The 19,694-nt window shown below is 40.1% G+C and overlaps 2 protein-coding genes across 2 annotated transcripts; both read right to left on the bottom strand.

The window, feature by feature from the left end:
• Positions 1-6,378: 6,378 nt before the first annotated feature.
• On the bottom strand, positions 6,379-10,799 carry LOC140247841 (myelin P2 protein). Its single transcript, XM_072327962.1, has 4 exons — positions 10,464-10,799; positions 8,908-9,080; positions 8,553-8,654; positions 6,379-6,624 (listed from the first exon to the last, which is right to left on the bottom strand). The coding sequence occupies exons 1-4, from the start codon at positions 10,534-10,536 to the stop codon at positions 6,574-6,576; spliced, it is 399 nt and encodes a 132-aa protein (XP_072184063.1). The 5' UTR covers positions 10,537-10,799; the 3' UTR covers positions 6,379-6,573.
• Positions 10,800-15,087: 4,288 nt separating this feature from the next.
• On the bottom strand, positions 15,088-18,297 carry LOC140247840 (fatty acid-binding protein, adipocyte). Its single transcript, XM_072327961.1, has 4 exons — positions 18,140-18,297; positions 16,760-16,932; positions 16,434-16,535; positions 15,088-15,319 (listed from the first exon to the last, which is right to left on the bottom strand). The coding sequence occupies exons 1-4, from the start codon at positions 18,210-18,212 to the stop codon at positions 15,269-15,271; spliced, it is 399 nt and encodes a 132-aa protein (XP_072184062.1). The 5' UTR covers positions 18,213-18,297; the 3' UTR covers positions 15,088-15,268.
• Between the last annotated feature and the right edge of the window lie 1,397 nt (positions 18,298-19,694).

The following is a 19,694-nucleotide window of genomic DNA, read 5'->3' as shown; positions in this document are numbered from 1 at the left end:
GAAGAGTAGCCTTTTTAAGAGATACAGAATCTTCTGTTCTACAAGAACTTCAGCTTTTCTAAACAATGACAGATACAAAATCTGTCCATATTCGCAGGCTGGCTGGGTTTGTGACAGCATGCTGCATTCAGATTCAAGGTTTCTTTACTTAGTTCAGATTTTCTTTCTCTCCCTCTCTCTTTTTATTTTATTTGTCACATATTTTTTCACATCCAGCTAATTATTTACTTAAGCAAAGGAGCATCTTGTACCAATATATTATTGGTTCCAAGTATTTTAAATCTCCTATTTCATATCAAAGATAAGTTATAAAATTTGAGTAGTAGAAGGAAATTAATAGTGTCGTTCATTGTCTGGATAATCTGCTATTTTTCTATTAATGGGCTCTTGGGAAGCTGAGGAGAGATCAACTGAGCCATGATTTTCATAGCAGGTGCTGCAGAGGTGAGGTGGGTCTCAGGCACATTGCCTCTGGGGCAGTTTTGGTGTCTGAGAACAGTGGTCACTGGCTCTGACTAAAATGGCACATATTAATAGATAATTCTGTGCATGTGCTTGTGTGTGTAGATCTGCATACATTACAGATCTTAGTGATGTGAGGAATTCTGGTGTGTCACTGCAGCCACCTGCACCTTTGGCCAATCTCTCTTCCTGAATCCTTCCTATTTAGAGCATGTTTTTTAGGTTTAGTACTTCTCTCTTGACAAATTTGCTTTGCACTGCATTACTCAGAACTAGACATGCATGGCATGGAGGCATTACAAATGTCAAACAGCAAATGCGGACAACCGCTGTTCACTAACTGTCCTTCTGACTGCACATCTCAACACAAGGCTTGTCTTTTCAATAATACCAGTTTTGCTGCTTGTATTCAGTCTGTGATCCACAATGGACTCCCAGGGTTTATGCTGGTTGCTCCTTGTTCTGCATCTGGTGTGTGTGCTGCAGCTGATACTGCCTAGCACATTTTCCCCTCCTGAATGTTCCCCTGACTGTTTTAAACTATTTCCTGAGTTTGTTGAAATCATCCAAATTTGAACCCTGCTTTCCGGTGTGCTGCATTTCCTCTCTTCTCCGTACGATCCATAAATAACATCTGTGCTATTACTGAGGACATTAAATAGGACTGGGCCAGAAGTCCACTCAAAACATCCTACCAGTTTGACAGTGAACCAATGACAGTCCAGATATTTTTTGTATCCCTTCTCTGTAGGAACAACTCACTCAATTTAGCTTAAATTTATAGCACGTTTATATGAAAACGTTTAATGGATGACTGTCAGTTCCTTACTGAAGTGACTAGAGGTGAGGATTGCCACTCTTCTTCCAGCCATAAGACTTGTCTGTCATTCTGGTAGAAGAAAACGGCATTGGTTTGAAGTTATTTATTCAAGTTGAACTCAATTATCTTGCTCTCTTTCAGTTTCTTGTGATAACTTGCCTGACATTCTATTTGGAATTTTTCTGAGGCCTTATGTTACACTGTTCACTCTGTAGGTTCCTGGCCTTTCTTTCTATCCTAGTAAAGAACTGAAGATGTATTCTGGACCTCTGCTTCCTCTTCCTCAGAAGTTATAGGAGCTGTGTTTCTGCTTGTAGTCATATCTGTGCAATCATCTCATTCAGAACTTTGTTGTTAGCAACAAGTCAGATGCAGTTAAACTAAGATGTGAGCTAGCCATAATGCTCAGGCTTTGCAAAGGCCAGGGAATACAGTCTTAAAATTAATCCTCTTCCTTGACGCAAATCTTCCAAATTCATTATCTTAGACTCTAATGGTTGCCTTTTTATTTCACAACGCAATCTCTACCCAAGTGGATACAATGCCACTACAAACTGTGATGATGCTTCTTAATTACATCAGATTCTTCAGGAAGAGGAAGCGCCAGGGAGAGCCTCAGTGCTGGCTCCTGCACTCCTGGCCAGAGGCTCAGATTCTATCTGGAAAGTGGATACATTTGTGCACCTACCCTTTTATAATCTGACTGCTTGTTCTCTTGTTAATTTAAATCAAAACATTTATGTTAAACAGGTAATTAGGGGCCTTCAGTATTATGTCTTATCATTTCAAATTGCTTCTGTGATTCTATGATTTCAGATTGCTTCATAATCCCACTGTTGGCAAAGAGGGAAGATTAGACTGGACATAAGAAGGAACTTTTTTTCTCAGAGAGTGGTCAGGCACTGGAATAGCCTGCCCAGGAAGGTGGTGGAGTCGCCATCACTGGCAGTGTTCAAGAAGCGTCTGGATAGGGAGCTAGGAGATATAGTTTAGGGGTTTTCTGTAGGTATGGTAAAGTGAGGACGGTTGGACTCGATGATCTTATAGGTCCTTCCCAACCTTGTTATTCTATAATTCTATGATTCTAAGATTTGTGAGAGTTAATATTCTCTTTAAATGATTTTGTCTATACACACATATTAGAGTCACCAAGGTAAAAAAATGAACACTGTGGTACAAAGCATGAGAAGGTGGCACGAAGTTGTATGAAGCTGTGCCTCTCTGCTAGGAGCTTCTGAATACAACATGACTGAGTCTTCCACATTCACTGTCTCCAGTTTTCATATGCAATGTGCAGAGTTTCCAAGTAAAACATGTACGTACTTTTCAGCTTTCAGTTCTGGAAATGTGTGCTAAGAGAAATGTAAGTATTGTACAGTAGCAAGATACAGGAAATATCTTTTCTTTCTAAGAATTATGTCTATATATTTCCCAAAGAAGACTAAAGTCTGGTCATACTTGATACAGGCTGTGCTTAAGCTAACTTGTCACACAGCTCCATTACAGACATCTCCTGTAGCTTTAGCCCTAGCTGTTAGAGCATTTATAAGCTTGAAGCACAGGATTGATTCTCACAGTGTTTTTGACCCTGGTGCTCACACAGATGCTTATATGGAAGCTGAGTCCACAAGGAAATGTGCTAGGAAGCGGAAATGTTCACTAAGAAGTAAACTGAGAAGCCTTTTTCCCTGCCTTACATATCTCACACAGTATGATCAATATTGGTGATCACATTAAAACAATACGCATAATTTTTAATCTAACTATTCTCAAATACCATCTACTGAGTACCTGAAAATAAACCCAGCTGTAATCCAGTTGTTCCATTTTTCCTGATCCCTGAATCATGCAATTCCTCACAATTTTAGTTTTTAAACTGTTCATAACATTTGAGGAAATTATACTTAAGTATTGATTTGCTACCCAAAAGGTGAAAAAACAAAACACAATCTCTTTCAGAAATGCTACATGGACAGTGTCTGCTTTACACAGCTTTCTTTCTCTTTAGTGTCTCAGGGAATGCATTATTCTAAATGTTGTTGTACCCTTTAGTCCAAATAACATCATTTTATTGTGTTTCCTATCTTCAGTACAATGGCCAATGGCCAATCACAACGTTCCCCATTGAAATGGCAAGGATATGCTTTAATTACCTCTTTAACAAAGACCTTGATTACATTTCAATTCCAGGATTTCTGAAGGCAATTTTTCATCGCATCAGCCTATTTGTTTCTGACTGATTACCCCTTCAGCTCTGCTAACCTTTCACTCCATTGTAACACAGACATCAACGGAACATCTTTAATACAGAATGAAAATTAAGGAAGGTGACAACATCTTAAAAGGCACAGTTGAGCAATTTCTATACGGTGAAGTGTTTATAAGCATGGCAAGGAGTTTCTCTATGAAAAAGATATATGAGGATCTGTTATGAAGATCAACTTATTTAATGACTCTGTGTAATCCCCCTCTCCATCTTTGCCATTCCTGGAACAGTTACTGACTGATGAAATGGTCCCAGTAGGCATCAAGGTAGTATAACTACAATAGTGCCAAAGGCCATGTGTTGGTCCCTAGGATGTGTACAAATAAGCTTTGCAATACAGTTGCAATAACACAAATGTGAGCTCACCAAGAACAGCTGAGAAGATTTTAAAGGTACTACCTGGGATACCAACATGAGGCAAAGACTTTGCTTGAGAGTCTGCATCCTCTCCTTCCTGCTCCTTGTTGCACATAAGTGAATGGATTACAGAACGACAGGTTTAGCTATGCATTGCCCAGAGACACTTCCTATTGCAAATAGTCGAATTCTGTCCAGTTCAAGGCATCAGCCATAGCACCCACAAGACAGAGGCAGCTTTTGTTTGATTTCAGGATGAGGTGGGTACTAGCTCAAGCTGATTAACTTAAACAATGCTATTCATATGCCGGCATCAGGATACTCTCATCCCTAGATTAAGCAGCAGGTAAATGGAAAATTCACTCAATTGGCAGTGTGTTCAAGATGTAGGCATTGTACCTCGGTTTGGACATTCATTCCATGGGTATCTAGCCCATGTAAAATGTTTAGGAGAGGAGAGAAGCTGTTCTATGATTAGGCAGGAGATAAACCTTCAGACCACAAGGTTCATATAAACTTTAATTTCTTCTGGAGACCCTGTGGACTGCTATATGTGCTGCAGTATCCCAAAGCGCTCCATTTCTGCGCTGATCTGTGCCACCTGCCTCATTGTTTTCGCCTCCCACACTATCAGTCCGGTTGCACTTTTCCTGTTTTGGAAAGTCCCCAGCTCACATGACATTTTGAAGTGACCTTCATATGGAGTGAAGACTGAATACTGGGATCCCAATAACATATCTGAGTCACATTAGGAATTTGAAAGCCAAAAGCTACCATCATTTTAATCCTCTGGAAAATTAGATGCAGTTAAAAAATACATACAGAGAAGAGGAGGAAGGTGGGTTGTGTGAGAGAAAGGGAGAAGACAGTAAATGAATGAGGACTGAGTGAACAGCCCTAATTTTTTTTTCCCCTGTCCTGGAAAAACACAGATTGTACCAAACTGAATGTTTATTTCCTTTTCTTGAGGAAGTAAAAAAACTGAAAACTGATATTCAGTTGGGGAGGAAAATTTTCCATTTAACCTCAGTGAAGCATTTATAGGTTGCTGAAAGAAAAGCAAAGGGAATAAAGAGCATGTTTGCAGCACTCACCACTCCTTTGCCTGCAGCTCAGAGCTGGAGAAGAGCTGGGCCAGGGCAGGCAGCTTGTGAGCAATGCTGTATTACAAGGGGCAGCACTTTACTTGTTACAGACACTGAGAAATTAGAGTCACAGAAACTCTCACAAATATGAATCTTAATAGCAAAACTGAAGAATTTGCTCCCTTCTTACCCCCACTTACATTAGAGACCAGTACAAAGTTGTCTGTAAGTCTCCAGACTTCTCTCACCACTTGTATTTTCTAGGATGTCTCTTGTACCTTCAGGCAGCTGCCTCCAGTAAGTATGCATCAGTGTAACTGTGATCAAAGCTGGACCTAGTCTCAAGCTGCTCCAGTGGTAGGTAGAGAAGAAAGGTGACCTTTAGATTTTGCATTTGCATGTGACATTCACTTCTTAATTATCTGCTCAGCCTCACCAATTCAGATACTGACATTCGGGATCTCACTTACTGTGAGAATTCATGTTCTCAACCTCAGAACCAGTAGGCAAAGGTTCACATTAACACTACAGCTCCTAAGAAGCCAAAATAAACACATCTGCCTATCAGCAGTTTTAACTCCCCAGAGAAGGCAGAGAGAGTCCTGCATCATGACATGGAGGCAATGAAAAGGGAAGAAATGCTCCTCTTTGTGTTGTTAACATGAATGCTGTGGTATTACTGAATACTAGTTAAGGAAGACAAAAAATATTAAGCTGCTCCAAAGCTTTTGGATTAAGGAGATTTCCTGGTTTTTCCTTAGTTGAAAGCACAGAGTAGGTACAATGGGAACAGCTTAGTTACTCTACTGGGTCTAGCAGAAAACTTTGTCCATTTGAAATCTCTTTTGTGTGCTTAACAGTAAACCAATGCTTAAAAATTGCTGGAAGTAGGAAGAACTGCTTTGCAAAATGAAATTCTCTAGCACTAAGATTTCTGGAGATAATTCAGACCTGTTTCACACTTCTTTTGGAAGTTCAAAAGCTGATGGGCACCAAAAGGTGCTCTCTTCCAAGCAAATGCCAAGTTGTAGAAATTGGAATGAAGAGAAGTATAAGCATTTTAGGATGAGAACAAACAAACTATGTAGAAAACTAAAAGACTGAAATAATAAATCATACTGCAAGTCAAAAATTATTGTGTTTAAGATGATTTTCCCTATAGAAACTATTCAGCAACAAAGTCATTCACAGGAAAGTAACATTGCAGCAATAAGATGAGAACTACACACAGCGAGCAATCATTGTTAACCCTCTCCCAGAGGCAGATGGGTTGTATTTTAGCATTTTATGCAGAAATAGTCTGACCATTTACACAGACGAGAGCAACAGAAAAGATGGGCAGCATCCAAGAAAGCAAACATAAAAAACTGATGTGCAGACACTCAATTTAATGAGAAGCTTTTATTGAGGCACCACAATATTCTGAATTAGTCACACTATGGCTCTGGAATATCGAATCGTAATGCAGTCATTTTCCCAATAAAAGGAAATAAAATAAAGAAGCAGAGTGCATGAAGCTTTGGTCGCTGAACTAGGGTGAGTTTTTAGAGCCAGTCCCAGTCCGGTGCAGAGAAGCTGTTTCTTCACACTCTTTCATAGACTCTGGTGCAGACAACCCCTTTCATGGCGCACTCCTAAGGCACAAAAGAAAGATTAATTTAAGGATCTCACTGGCAACAAATGTGTCTGCTATACCACTGAAGTCACTGGAAATCTGGATGTCATATTTTGAAAATCTATATAATTTTTAGAATAGATAGCAAAGCTATGGTTATAGTGGAGTAAGGGTTGTGGTGTTTTTGTTTTAAATTAAATGGCATATAATGACAAAAAGAAAAAAAAGTACTCTCCATGTTGTTACTGGCTTGATAGAAACATCACCATGGCCTACTTTATCGTCCTGTGGTTCACAAACACTTTCAGTTTTACAAACATATTTTTGTGGAAACAGATGCACCCTGTGCAGTTCAGAGGTCAGGATTCTGGCCTACAAAACTTTGCAGTCATGAATCACAAAGTGTTTCTCCTGACCCCTTCATCCTGGTGGCCCTCAGTGGTTCTTGATGACTCACAGCCACCAGACAAGTGCGACAGAGGTGGCAGGACATGAGACAGGGTTCATCAGTGTGAAGAAATGAGTCCTCCTCAGCAATCTTGTCCCAGGCCAGGAATAGGCCACAGGGTGCTGATGGTAGAGGGATCCAAACTCTGCTCATTGCTTCAAAGATGTTTAGGTGATTTAAAAAAACAAAAACTAGCAGAGAAATGCAACCACAATAAGGTGTGAAAGCAAAGAACCATTCCCAGTTTAAGAAAGTTTAAAATAAAACGCAGGCTGGACAAGATAGCATGTAAGAGCCTGATGCTGTTGTTGGTGAACAAGTTACTTGAGCTGGTTTAGCTCTACTCTTTAAAAACTTCAGTGAACAATGAGCAAAACACTGGCAGAGGCTGCCCAGAGAAGCTGTGCATGCTCCATGCCTGGAGATGTTCAAGGCCAGGTTGGATGGGGGCCTGGGCAGCCTGATACCCTCATGGCAGGAGGTTGGAACTGAGTGGTCCTTAAAGTCCCTCCCAACCTAAGACATCCTACTATTCTATGATTCTAAGATACTTCTTTTTATTCAGAATGTTTCAATTCCCTAAAATGTGTTATGACACCGGACTGTCTCCCCTGTTGCCTTATGTGCCTAGTAGAGAACCATAGAATTGTAGAATTGCTCAGGTTGGAAAAGACCTTCAGAATCATCAAGTCCAACCACAATCTAATCATAATACTCTAACTCTAACAACCCTCCACTAAATCATGTCCCCAAGCACCACATCCAAGTGTTTTTTAAACATATTCAGGGATGGTGACTCAACCACCTCCCTGGGGAGCCTATTCCAGTGCTTGACAACCCTTTCTTTAAGAAAGGTAGGCAGGTTGGATGGAGTGAGGAAAGTCCCCAGCCTTCATGAAGGATGTGCTTCTCTCAATGCCGAGGGCCTTTCAGAGGAGCCATCCAGACCCACTGACCCTGCTGCAGGTCAACATCACCAGTAGGATTAGGCACAGAGAACTGCCTTTCATGCAATAAACCTCCAGCACCTTTAGCTAGATGTGCTCATGCCTAAAAAACAAACAGTAGTATGATCTGACAGGTTGAAGTCAAAACAGGTGTGCAAAAAAGGTATGAAATCAGTTTTCTAAGGTGGACGGGACTCATTTTGAAGACGGAAGAAAGGAAAGAGCCATCCCAGGGACAGAAATTTCTGGCTTGCAAACTTCTTTTTACATTTCACGGATTTCTACTCCAAAAATTACATTCCTTTTAAGCAGAATAAGTAAGTATAATCTCAAATCATGACAACTCTGCCAGTATAATTACTTTAATGACAACTTGATGGTATGGAACAATATTTATTTCCTTCCAGGTTGTCTCCTAAGATTGTTTCCCATTTTCTCCACCATCTTTTCTCTCATACACCAAAACTGACACACTGCTTAGACAGCGGCCAACTGAATGTTGCATCTTCCTGCCATGCAGCAGCATACGAAGTGTAAGAACCTGGTACTTACCACCACCATTTTCCCATCAACAAGTCTTCTTTTTATTGTGGTTTCTTTGCCATTCCACTTCTGAACTTGAACCAATGACCCTTTCTCCAAGGTTACAACACTCTACAAAGGCCAAGAGAAGAGTCTCAAACCATAATCCAAGCTTTGCAGATTAAAGTAGCAACTCATTTTATGTCCAGCTAGATCTGCATTCTCTGCTAATGATAAACTTCTTACCAGTGGTGTCAGTATCATACTATTTCTTCTTTCATTGCTTTTCTTGAATAATTTCATAGTGCACTAAGGGGGTAGGAAAAACTCCTCCTGTCTCTCTTCTAGTATGTTAGGACCGCTCAGAGAACATCAGCCCCCTTACCTTGACTTTGCGATCATCTGCTGTTGTTTCATCAAACTGCTGACCCAATTTGAAGGAAATCTCTGTATTTTTGAAGGTGCTTTCCGTTCTGAGGGTTACTATGTCCCCTTTCATACTGATGATCACATTGGGCTTTGACAGGCCACCCAGTTTCCTAGTCGCTAAGCCCACTCCTAGAAATCAGGAACAAAACTGTCATTACATTCTAGGAAGCAAAAAACTCTGTATCATTTTGTAAAACTTCAGTAATAAAATGAGGAGAAGTTTATTCCTGAGTACTGCAATGCTTTCTTCATATGAGACACCGATTCTTCATATATGGAAGCAGTGTATTCAGATAGCCACACAGCCCCAGTAGATAGCATGAGCCTCCAGCAAGAAGCAAAAATTCACTTGAGTATGTACTGGTGTACATTTAATTAGGAAGAAATATTTGTTGTTAGTAGTGCGTGTGTACCTTTGTAGGGATAGAACTCTTTCTCATAAAAGTCCAGCTAAATCCTTTTTACATAAAAATTGTTGAATAATCTTAGAACCTGATCTTTTCTTAGCAAGATGCTGGGAATAAACTGGATTCTGAACCACCAGTATGCTGCTTATTCATTCAAGCAGAGAATATACTGGTGAATGGGCAGTTCCTCGGGTTTTACTTAGATACCTCAGGGATCCTAATTCTTGAACTTCAGAGGAAAAGACAAGTAGTCTTACAAATAATGATGTACCTCTGCTTTATAAAAACAGAAAGGGGATAGCTATAGCTATTGCATTAATGCTATGAAGTGCTCATATGAGAAAAGACATATATGGATATAAAAGGATATATATGGACATATAAGGATTTAAGTTTCTGTCTGTAAAGTGTAAGGCTATTTGCAGTAATTATTCAGTACTGAAACATTTCTGTTCCAATCTTCTGAAAAATGTCTGTAGCTGGACTCACATCCCACATTTACTCTGGTTAATTAATTTACTGAAGTTCTTTTGTTCCTCAGTTTAACATTTCAAAGAAGGGGAATTAGTGTCTCAGTGAATCATTTATACAGCAAAAGAAATGCTGTAACTGACTGGGTGCACTTGCTATCTAGGAACGAAGCCAGCATTAGAATAAAAAACAATGCCCAATTGATTACATTCCTGGCATTTCTCAGTAACAGATATATTCATTCATAGGATTTAGAGCTCTGAAACCGAAGTGTCATGAGACATCAGTTCCATTATATATTGTAAATTATCACAAGTCACGAGTTTAGCAGCGCAATGAAGAGAAACATAAAAAAAAATGCTGCATCTCCTTAGATCCTTCTCATTAAAAACAGGTTAGATCAGGTTAGTTCATTTAGACAGAGGTAAATTCATAACAGCAGCCTTTCTTTTCTTTCCATGTTAGGCATTAAAGATATAAGTTATGCTAGAAAAATAATTACAGTGCTTATGTGTCCAGGAAGAAAACGCTATACATACGCAAAGCATAAGATGAAGAAGAGGCATTTGCAAAGGAAACTTACTTAGAAAAAAAAATAAAAGAAAGAGAAGAAAAAGCACGCAACGTCTCTCACCCAGTTCTTTCATATAGTCATCGAAATTTTCACTGGAGACAAGTTTCCAGGTTCCCACAAATCGGTTACACATTGTGTTGGCCTTCTGAAGCAGTGGTCCTGGAGGGAGGCAGTAGTCACAGAAGCTCTTGGTGGGAGCCAAAGAAATTTTGTGCCTGATTCAGATCTCTTTTGCCTCCTTTTAAAGATGTCCAGTCCCTGTAATGGTCAGAATGGGCCAATGGGAGCAGCAGTGCCAGGGCAAGACAATGTGCACCTTGTCCGAGGCAGTCGTATCTGTACCAAGGCTCTGGGTGACGCCTGCCTCAGCTTCCTCCACTGATAGATGAAGACAGTGAGGCACACATAGGGCTGGGGATATGAGGCAATTGCTGAAAACGGAGCAACCTGGGGACTGCGGTGGGATCTGAGCCATATGTAGCCACCCACCACCTTATCCCTCTGAAATTCAGCTCTGACTGTCCTCCCAACACCATTCTGCTGCTGTCACCATTATTACCGTTGTCATTTCTATGACAGGTAAATCAAAACCACATTAATGTGTGGGAAGAGTTGCCAAGGATCTGCTTTATGTGTTTTTTTGTTGTTTTGTGATACATCCAGGATAGGATTTGTGTGTTTCATTCTTTGGAGACATAATGGAATTATTCTGTCCTGTTTTCTGCCATTGAACCAGAGCAATGAGCCCAAACTGCTGGTTCTTCCCTGCGTATAGCCCAGAAAGCACCACAGAGAAAAGGGGCAGTCAAGCTTCACTGTTTCCCTTCTTCTACAACTAAGGGCAAGTTCAGAATAGTGGTGCATCAGTGGAGCTCAGCTCTAACAGGTTTATGCTTAGTACAGAGTCACCTGGTGAGAGGTAAGCAGTCTAACTGGCTTGGAGAGAGGGAATACACTGTTCCCTTCTTGCTTCTCTGCACCTGCGTAGTTAGATTTGATATTCATATTTAAGCTACTACAGTCATTAAAGGTCTTGCATTCAAATGTCTCCTAATATCACTCTTTGTGGCAAGGACTCTCTGCTCGCTTATGTTAACCTGGTAATAGAAACACTGAGTCTGAAAGTTTGAAAAGCTTTTGTAAATGTTCATTTAGAATTACTGTGTTGTGGTTAGTAACATAAACCACATGTGTACTTGACAGTTGAAGAATTGTAATTCAAGACAACCCAAAATACATAAAACTATGCAGTGTAAGACCACATCAAGGGTTATTCTGCCCTTCTCCTTTCTAAACTAACTTCCTGGAGAAAACTGTTGTTTGTTACATGAAAGTATTAAGTCTTCTTTCGTATTTGGTTTCTATATGTATATATCTTTTGTATAATTAGTTACTGAGCTGTGACCACATATAGGAACATCTCAGATCTTCACTGCAAGTATGAAGGGATGCTGGTATGATGGGTTGCAGAACTGAGTTTGTTGCATCCCGGATAGAAAGAGTGGAATAGAGCTGATGTTGGGATGAAATAGCAAAGATGCGTGTTGTCTCAACAGCTGTCGTATGCAATAAGGGAAACATGCTTAAAGAGAAGTAAGGTACAGCTTGGGCAGGGAAAATAAAGTAGTTTCTGGATTATTGTGAGGTTGTGTGGAAATGTCAGAGTCTTAAATTACAAATATTGGTTGTAAATGCAAAATGTTTTCTCCTAGCAGTCATAAGATGAATGAGGATAAATCGAAAGAAGTTCTCATTGTTTCTCAGGTCTAATTACAGTGCAGTACAAAGGGGTTCAGTCCAGAGTAATTAAAATAAAAAGGAACAAAAGAATAAGTCTTTCTTCCCACAATAGGAAGCCGATATTATGTCTGTACAGTGTACATAAATGTGAATGAATTTGTGAATGTGTCCACACAATGTTATTCTAAAACATTACATGTAGTGTAAGAAATGGCCAGGCCTTTTATCCAATCTTTGGAAATGATGAAGCTTCTTCTAAATGAAACTATCCGTTATTTCTCAGTGAATAATAGAAAAATATTCTTCTGTTGTCCCTCAGGCATTCTTTGTTCTTTCATTTAATTGTCCTACCCACATAGTTAAGGCACTTTAACAAGACAAAGCTGGTCCTTTGGGAAATAAAAGATGACTGGGACATTGTAAAATCAGGTCCAAAGAAATTAAAAAAGAGCAGATTGGTCAGAATAGAACATCTATAGTGCAGTACCAGTAACCTTAAGAAAAGAAAGTGACAGAGAATTATTTATACAGACAAATACCCCAGTCTTAAGCAGTCTCAAACAATGTTGACATTGCTACCATCCATCTCTTTGTCACTAGGAAAGATCAGTGCTTTCATTTAAAGGACGTACAGTATAGAAAGAAGAAGAGCAGGGAATTGTAACTTCAGTAGAAATATTATCTGTGGAAATAAATCTTTTCAAGTGTATAGGAAAAAATGTGGCAAGGATTGTGTATGCACAAGATAAGATGGATCTGTGATTCCATTTTTTTTTGTGGTTGACATGGGATTTGAACTAAATGCTCTTGGAGATTATGACGCAGGACTAGATAGAAGGGTAAAACCTTGTAAAAATGGAGACAAAACATGAGGAGAACATATATGAAAATAACTTAAAATGTATATTTAAGTCAAATTCCTTAAAGGAAATATGATCTTGGCACATTTCATCCAAAGGACAACTTAATTAAAATCCTAGGGGAGATCAACCAAACAGAAATAAAAGCAGAGGAGAGAGGCCAAATGCCTGCCTTGCCTAAAAGACACCAAGGATGTTTTGATGCTGACATGAGGGAGCTGAGGGACTGACTGCAAAAATGAGGCCAGCAGCCTGCCTATTCCCAACCGCTCTGGTTTGGGGGTGTGAATGGCTTTTTGTCTGCTTAGCTGGGGGACCCAAGAGACCAGGCCAAGGCTGCTGAGAGCAGGGTATGGAGTGCAGAGCTGGGTGACCTTGGGCTTGGCAGGACCACTTCATTCTTCATTCCTCCCAGTACTAACCAGAATTAAAAACTGAACAAGAAAATAACACAAAGGTCAGAGCAAAGTAAAAGCCTTGTGTCATCCTTCTGAGCTGCTAAAAATTTGTGGCTGAGTCCCCTTCTCCCCTGATCATCCATAAAACCTTTACAGGAATAGTGAGCCAATAAGCTAGCAAGTAAGACCTGTTCCTCTTAGCACTCAGAGGTGTCTGCTGTGGCCTATGGAGTTTGCAAGAACGTAATGAGATCCTCCTTTTTAAGAAAGCTGTTGAATCGTTTCTGACAGTTCAGCACTTCAAAAAGGAGATGGTGGCCTGAGCTACTCCACAGCTGAGGACAAGATGTTTAGAAATGTATACTGTCACCTTTATTCACTTCGAGAGAGCACACTTCATTTACCTGAGGGTTATCTCCATCTCAAGAAATGAATACTGTATGTATGGGATACTCAAAAGCATTTTTCCTTCCCCTATGAAACTGCTGTTCTTTAAGTGCATGACATTTCACAATCACGGAAGCCATGATAAAAACTGGGAGCTGATCGTTCATGGACTCTTTCAACATTTTTCCGCAGAATTTGCTGATAGTTTTTCAGACCTGCTCTTAAATGACTCCTTAGTTCATCTGGAGGTTAGATTTTCCCCTCTTCAACTGTACTAGTAGTACAGAATCTTGGACACAGTTCTGTTTCATAAGATAGTCCAAGTGTATGTATTGATTTCAGGAATGTCAGCAACATGTGCAATGTGGTTCACAGATGGTTAACCCAACCATGGGCTCCAGATGTGGTGTTTTTTTTTTCTCATTTTGTGGATTCTCAGATTCTTGTTCAGATTTTCCCCAGAATTCCTAATTTTTCATCCTCTGAGTCCTCCCAGGTTAAGAAATTGAGGCTTGTGTGGGCATCATGAGCATTTGAAGTAGGTGTCAAGAACTACAAGCAGTAGAACTCATGAAAAAGAGGAACTGAAAAATCTGGCTCCTAATGGGCTTTGCATCTAAAGAAGACTGTGTTCCCATAAAAGCTTTCTCTAACAGATATAAAATACAAAGACTGCTTTAACCTAATAGAAAATGTGTATAGGAGAATAAGGAGGCTGTAACAAGAGAAACCCTTTAAAGGCTTTTTAGTAGGCTTGAGAGTGCTCTCTAAACTATGATCTTTAGGTTGATGTTTTTTTTTTCTGATCTAGGGGGAAAAAAAGAGCAGAAAAAAATTGTTAGGGAAAAGCACATTAGTAACGTAATCACACTTGAGAGCTCCAGCAGCTCTGACTTCGCTCCAAGTGGAGCTGAACAAAATCAAACCACTTCAGATCATCCCCAAGCTTAAAGTTTTCTGCTTTTTTATGTTCTCTCAAACCATAGCCATGGGTGAGGTGCCAGGTTCCCTGCTCACATCGAAAGCCAATGCTGGGCATCTCAGCCACAGGCTCCTTGCAGTCGGTAGACCATACACAGCAAATACATGTCATCAGATGATGCTTTGTATCCAGGTCTTCATCTACCTCCATTACACAGCACATACCACCTACTGGATGGGCTCTGACCCTCTTTCTGAGAGATGGGCCACAGTTACCACACGTGGTGCTGGTTTCCACGTATTACATCCCACATGGCACCATCCCCACAATGCACACACCAAGGCTCTTTCTGACAAATGCCAACACACACAAGAGTTGTAGAAAGCGGAATGATTTATTGAATAGCCACAACAAATTAGGCTAGCTGCATGTAATTTTGAGGGGATACATCTGTAAAAAGTGCCCTTCTGTTCAAAAATGTATTTGTGGAATTTTTCTGCTTCAGTGAAGTTGTTTTTGTTCAGCCTTAAGCATCAGTCCTGCGTGAAGATGGCTTCCTCATGCTCTTTCATAAACTCTTTTGCTGGTGACATTATTCATGGTGCATTCCTGGAAAGAAATGCAAACTTAATCAGCTTTTAAGTCTCGCTGCACATTTGTTAGTCAGAAGGTAGAGAACTACTTATGTGCTGAGAGCCAATGCAAGAAAGAATTTGCATTTCTCCTCCTTCAAGAAGAACTGCCAAAGTGGTGAAACAATGTTGGGAACTTCAGTAATAAAAGTCTAAAATATTCATAGAAGCCTAGGACTAAAGCAACATCAAAGGGCTTCTTTGGCCTCCCCAGGAGATTGCTGATCTCACTTTCTGGGCTTCTGGAACACCCAAAGAGCACCTTGAATCTAGGCAGTTGTCTCTTGTCCCCTCACCTTCTCTAGCTGTGGCTCATCTTCTCCATATGCGTGTACAACAGATACACAGACATATGCAGCACAACTTCCATCTGCATGTTTCATCCTCTGCATTTTAGGCTCTGCCCTCATCTATTGTTCTGCTACATCAATTTCTGCTTTCTTCAGCCTTTTCTAATGAAGTTGTTATCAAAAACTATTTCTTATTTATTCTCCTTTGGTCTTTATCCAAATAAATTTAAGTATTAAAATTGCAGACACATCATTTTCTCTAGGGAAGGCAGAACTCTACAAGAATTTAATGTATGTGTATCATTTTCTAGCACGTAGGAATCCCAGCTGCCTTTTGTAAGGACATCGTTAGTTCTCCCCTAGGTATTTGGAAGGTTCCTGGTAGCCTGCAACATGGCCCTCTGACATTGCTATGGGAGGGAGGGGTCTACTGGAGATGAACAGAAGAAGTATTTTGTATCAGGGAGGGTGCACCTAACACAGACTTTGTTAATGCATCCTCTATCCTGTCCAGAAAATATAAACTTTATAAAATATAAACATTTCCCTTACTGAGATTATAATTCACCCTATTCTTTCTTAACCATTTATTGCTATGGATGGAATGCAGATACCTCTATACCATTCCATAAGATTACGAGCCTTTCAGTTTTAATACATGCTGCAGACTTGTTCAGAAGACTTCTTACTCAATGCATAGTCTTGTCAGATGTTTTTATTCCCTGTGTTTGAATCCAGTGTAATATATCCATCAAAATAGCATTCTGTTCTGAGTTTTGTGATTAGCAAAAAAGAACTCACCACCAGCAGGTTCCCATCCACCACTCTTCTCTTGATAATAGTCTCTTTGCCATCCCACTTCTGCACCTGCTTCAGTACGCCGTTGTCTAGGGTTATGACATTCTGTCAGAGGAAAAAAGCAAAGCGTGACTATTTCATCAGGGTGCTTTGGACCAAAGAGGAGACTTTCCCCATGTCCAAAAAGTACTGAAGCAAAAAGCAATTTGAACATGTTTACGTTTGAAGGCAGCGTTTCAAGAGTGGATGTCAAAACAGCAACTCTGTCCTCCTTATCCGATAATCTTTTCGAAATATATGTGATTGGAAAATGCCGTTTTTGGACTCACCTTTGTTTTTCTGTCATCTGCTGTGGTCTCATCAAACTCTTCACCCAGCTTGAAAGAGATCTCTGTATTTTTGAAGGTGCTTTCTGATTTAATGGTTATCACATCACCGTTGATGCTGATAGTTAAATTCGGCTTGGCCACACCAGCCATCTTCCTGGTAGCAAACCCCACACCTGTAAGTTAAAAAGGACACTATGAAAGTTTTATCTTCATGATTTTCTCTTGTCTGGGGAAAATAAGAGAATCTCACCATCACTTTTTTTTTTTTTTTTTTTTTTTTAAATTAATGTATGTAGGAGAGGTTCTTTTGTAACATCTCATTAGCTGGTATGTTCATAGACCAAGCCAGATGGGAACTGTATGCTCTGTTGTCAGAGTAGCAAAAGCAACATTTTGAAGACTGAGACAAAGTTTCACTGCTAGATATTTGCAAGCATGCTTGCTCCTGACAACCGCGGTGATTTATGCACTAACTTGTAACTAACTATATCTAAAAGTAAATAAGCAGAAACATACGACAGTTTGTAAGCCACGAAAACAAACAAAAAATCACTTAAATTGCAGATATGTTAATCAGTGGTTAGGCTGAATGAAAGGAAATGATTAAGAAATAGTTGGCAACTCTTATGTCCTGAGTAAAATCTGGGGTAAAGATGAAGAATCTCACTGAAAGCCATCTGAATGCATGCTGCAGAACTTTCAGTGAGTGCTCTACCCTTAATCTCCAAATAACTCCCTGGACTGATCCAAACAGTGTAAGTTACCCCATATTTCCCCCATCTTACTGGAGTACACAAACTTTTTAAAGCCCAATTTTAATTCAAAGTGAGAAGTCTGCACCTTTAGAGTGTTACTGATTGGATACCTCAGGTACCTGCAGTATCTGCATGAATCTGTGCAGCTTCCTTCTTTAATATTCACTGGAGGCAGTCACGGAGTTTCGTTCACTGTCTCTAATAGCCATTACAATTAATCAGTGTCCTAGTCCAAGAGCAAATTTAGGTGTGTTGCTCTTAGACGCAGAGAAGCTGGCTGCATTCTAGCATTACACTACTTTGTACTTCCAAAAGCTTAAAAGCAAATTCACATAAAATACTGCAGCAAAGTGTTTACTTTCATTTATAGCACTACCAGTTCGGCATGCATAGATTTGGCCTACCTGTAACTATTCCTCCTAATCAGGATTTTCCTACATTATAGGAATGTGACAATGCTAATCCAAACAGCCAAGTTCTCCAGTATAAAACTATTTAATAAAAGTAGTTGGACTAAAAAAACCTTAGTAAACAGCATAGCCAGAAAAAGCGAGTAAGAAATAGAGCTCAAATTCAGCATTCCTCCCCTTCTCCAGATAAAATAACTTCAGGTAACATTTCTCACCCAGCTCTTTCATATAGTCCTCAAAGTTTTCACTAGAAAGGAGCTTCCAGGTGCCCACAAACTGGTCGCACATTTTGTCAGGTCAGGTAGCAGTCTTTCACAGGATCAAGCAGAAATAGAAGCCGTGAGGATAGCATGAGCTCCAAGAGATGGGCTTTAAAAAGGAGCCTCGGCCACATGATGTACTAGAATGACCAATAAAGAGGGAGTCCTTAGTGCCCAGTGTTTTCCTTCCTCCCCTACCCCTCCTTTGCCAGTAGGTCACAGTGTTATTATTCATATGCCCTTACTAGCACAAAGATCACTGTCGGGTTTTTATTTAATTATTTTTATAATTCAAGAAGACACTTCACCATAAAGACAAATATTAAAATCATATTTTCTTTGAGAAGAAAAAGTTAGATTCAACCCTAAGAGGGTATGCTGCCTCCCATACTCCTTTTCTTTCATTTCAGTCCTCTATATTGTATGAAAACAGCTAAATTCCTAGGCTGCAAGATCTGAAAGACTTGGGATCATTTAAGTTTCTTTTTGCACAGCTAGAGTTAGTGACTTTCTACAGAGAGACACAGAGCTAGAGGAAAAAGTGGATCTGGGGGGAGAAAGTGGGAGTGCCGGTGGCTGTTGAAGGATATATCCTACTTCCTTGGCTGAGGACTGAGATCCAATCAGTCTGTGTTCTGCTTCCCTGGGATGCAGTGGGGACAAAGTGTTCTACGAAGTGCAGAGTAACACAGCTGATGACTTGTCTCACTTTTACTTGTGTTCCCTCCAGTGACCTATGTCCCAATGACTAGCATTATGACTACTTATTGCAAAAATCTAGGCACTGGTATCAGCCCACTGAAAGTCTCTGGATTTATCATTTTCTTTCTGTTTGCACTGTTTGTTTATGTAATTATCAGCTCGAGACAAAGTGTATTCAGGCCTAGCATAATGAGGTCTACCCTGACCAATTCTCTAATGCTATCTTAGCTCAGATCACAGAAAAATGAGGCAGTTAGCAATTTACTAGACATTCCTTCTGGCTGTAACACACTATTACACTGTCAGAAAAAACACGTGCATTCAATCCTGTGCGTTCTTCTTTATTATATTTATTCAGTATACTTTTCCGATCACTGAAACAAATATGTTGGTCCACATATTTTCATATAACAATGTTATATCAGAATTGTTTGTATAGAATTGTAAGATTATAGGAAAATTCAGACGGGATGGTGCAGCCTTGGGCAGGGCCAGCTCACACTGGGCAGCCCAGGGCTGCATCCTCTGGAGAAACTTGGACAACTCTGAGGATGGAGCTGCACAGCCTCGTGGGAAACTTGCTCCCTGTCCAGCCTCGTGTCCCCGGGGAAACAGGCTCCTCATCTCCAGACTCAAGTGCTCTTCTTTAACTTCTATTCTTAGTCTTTTATTCCTGGTTCCGACTCATCTGTCACATTCCATAGGTGTTACATTGCAAGCACCATGGCCTTTCTGTTGCCACCTTTAGGACCTTTGCTGCTGAACTGCTCCCCAGCCAGTTCATCCCCATTTCATTGCTGCACAAACT

This window comes from Excalfactoria chinensis, chromosome 2, assembly GCF_039878825.1.
Source record: "Excalfactoria chinensis isolate bCotChi1 chromosome 2, bCotChi1.hap2, whole genome shotgun sequence".
Classification (NCBI taxonomy): Eukaryota; Metazoa; Chordata; class Aves; order Galliformes; family Phasianidae; genus Excalfactoria; species Excalfactoria chinensis.
The sequence above is the reverse complement of the archived record's forward strand: the minus strand, read 5'-3'. Positions and strand labels throughout refer to the sequence as shown.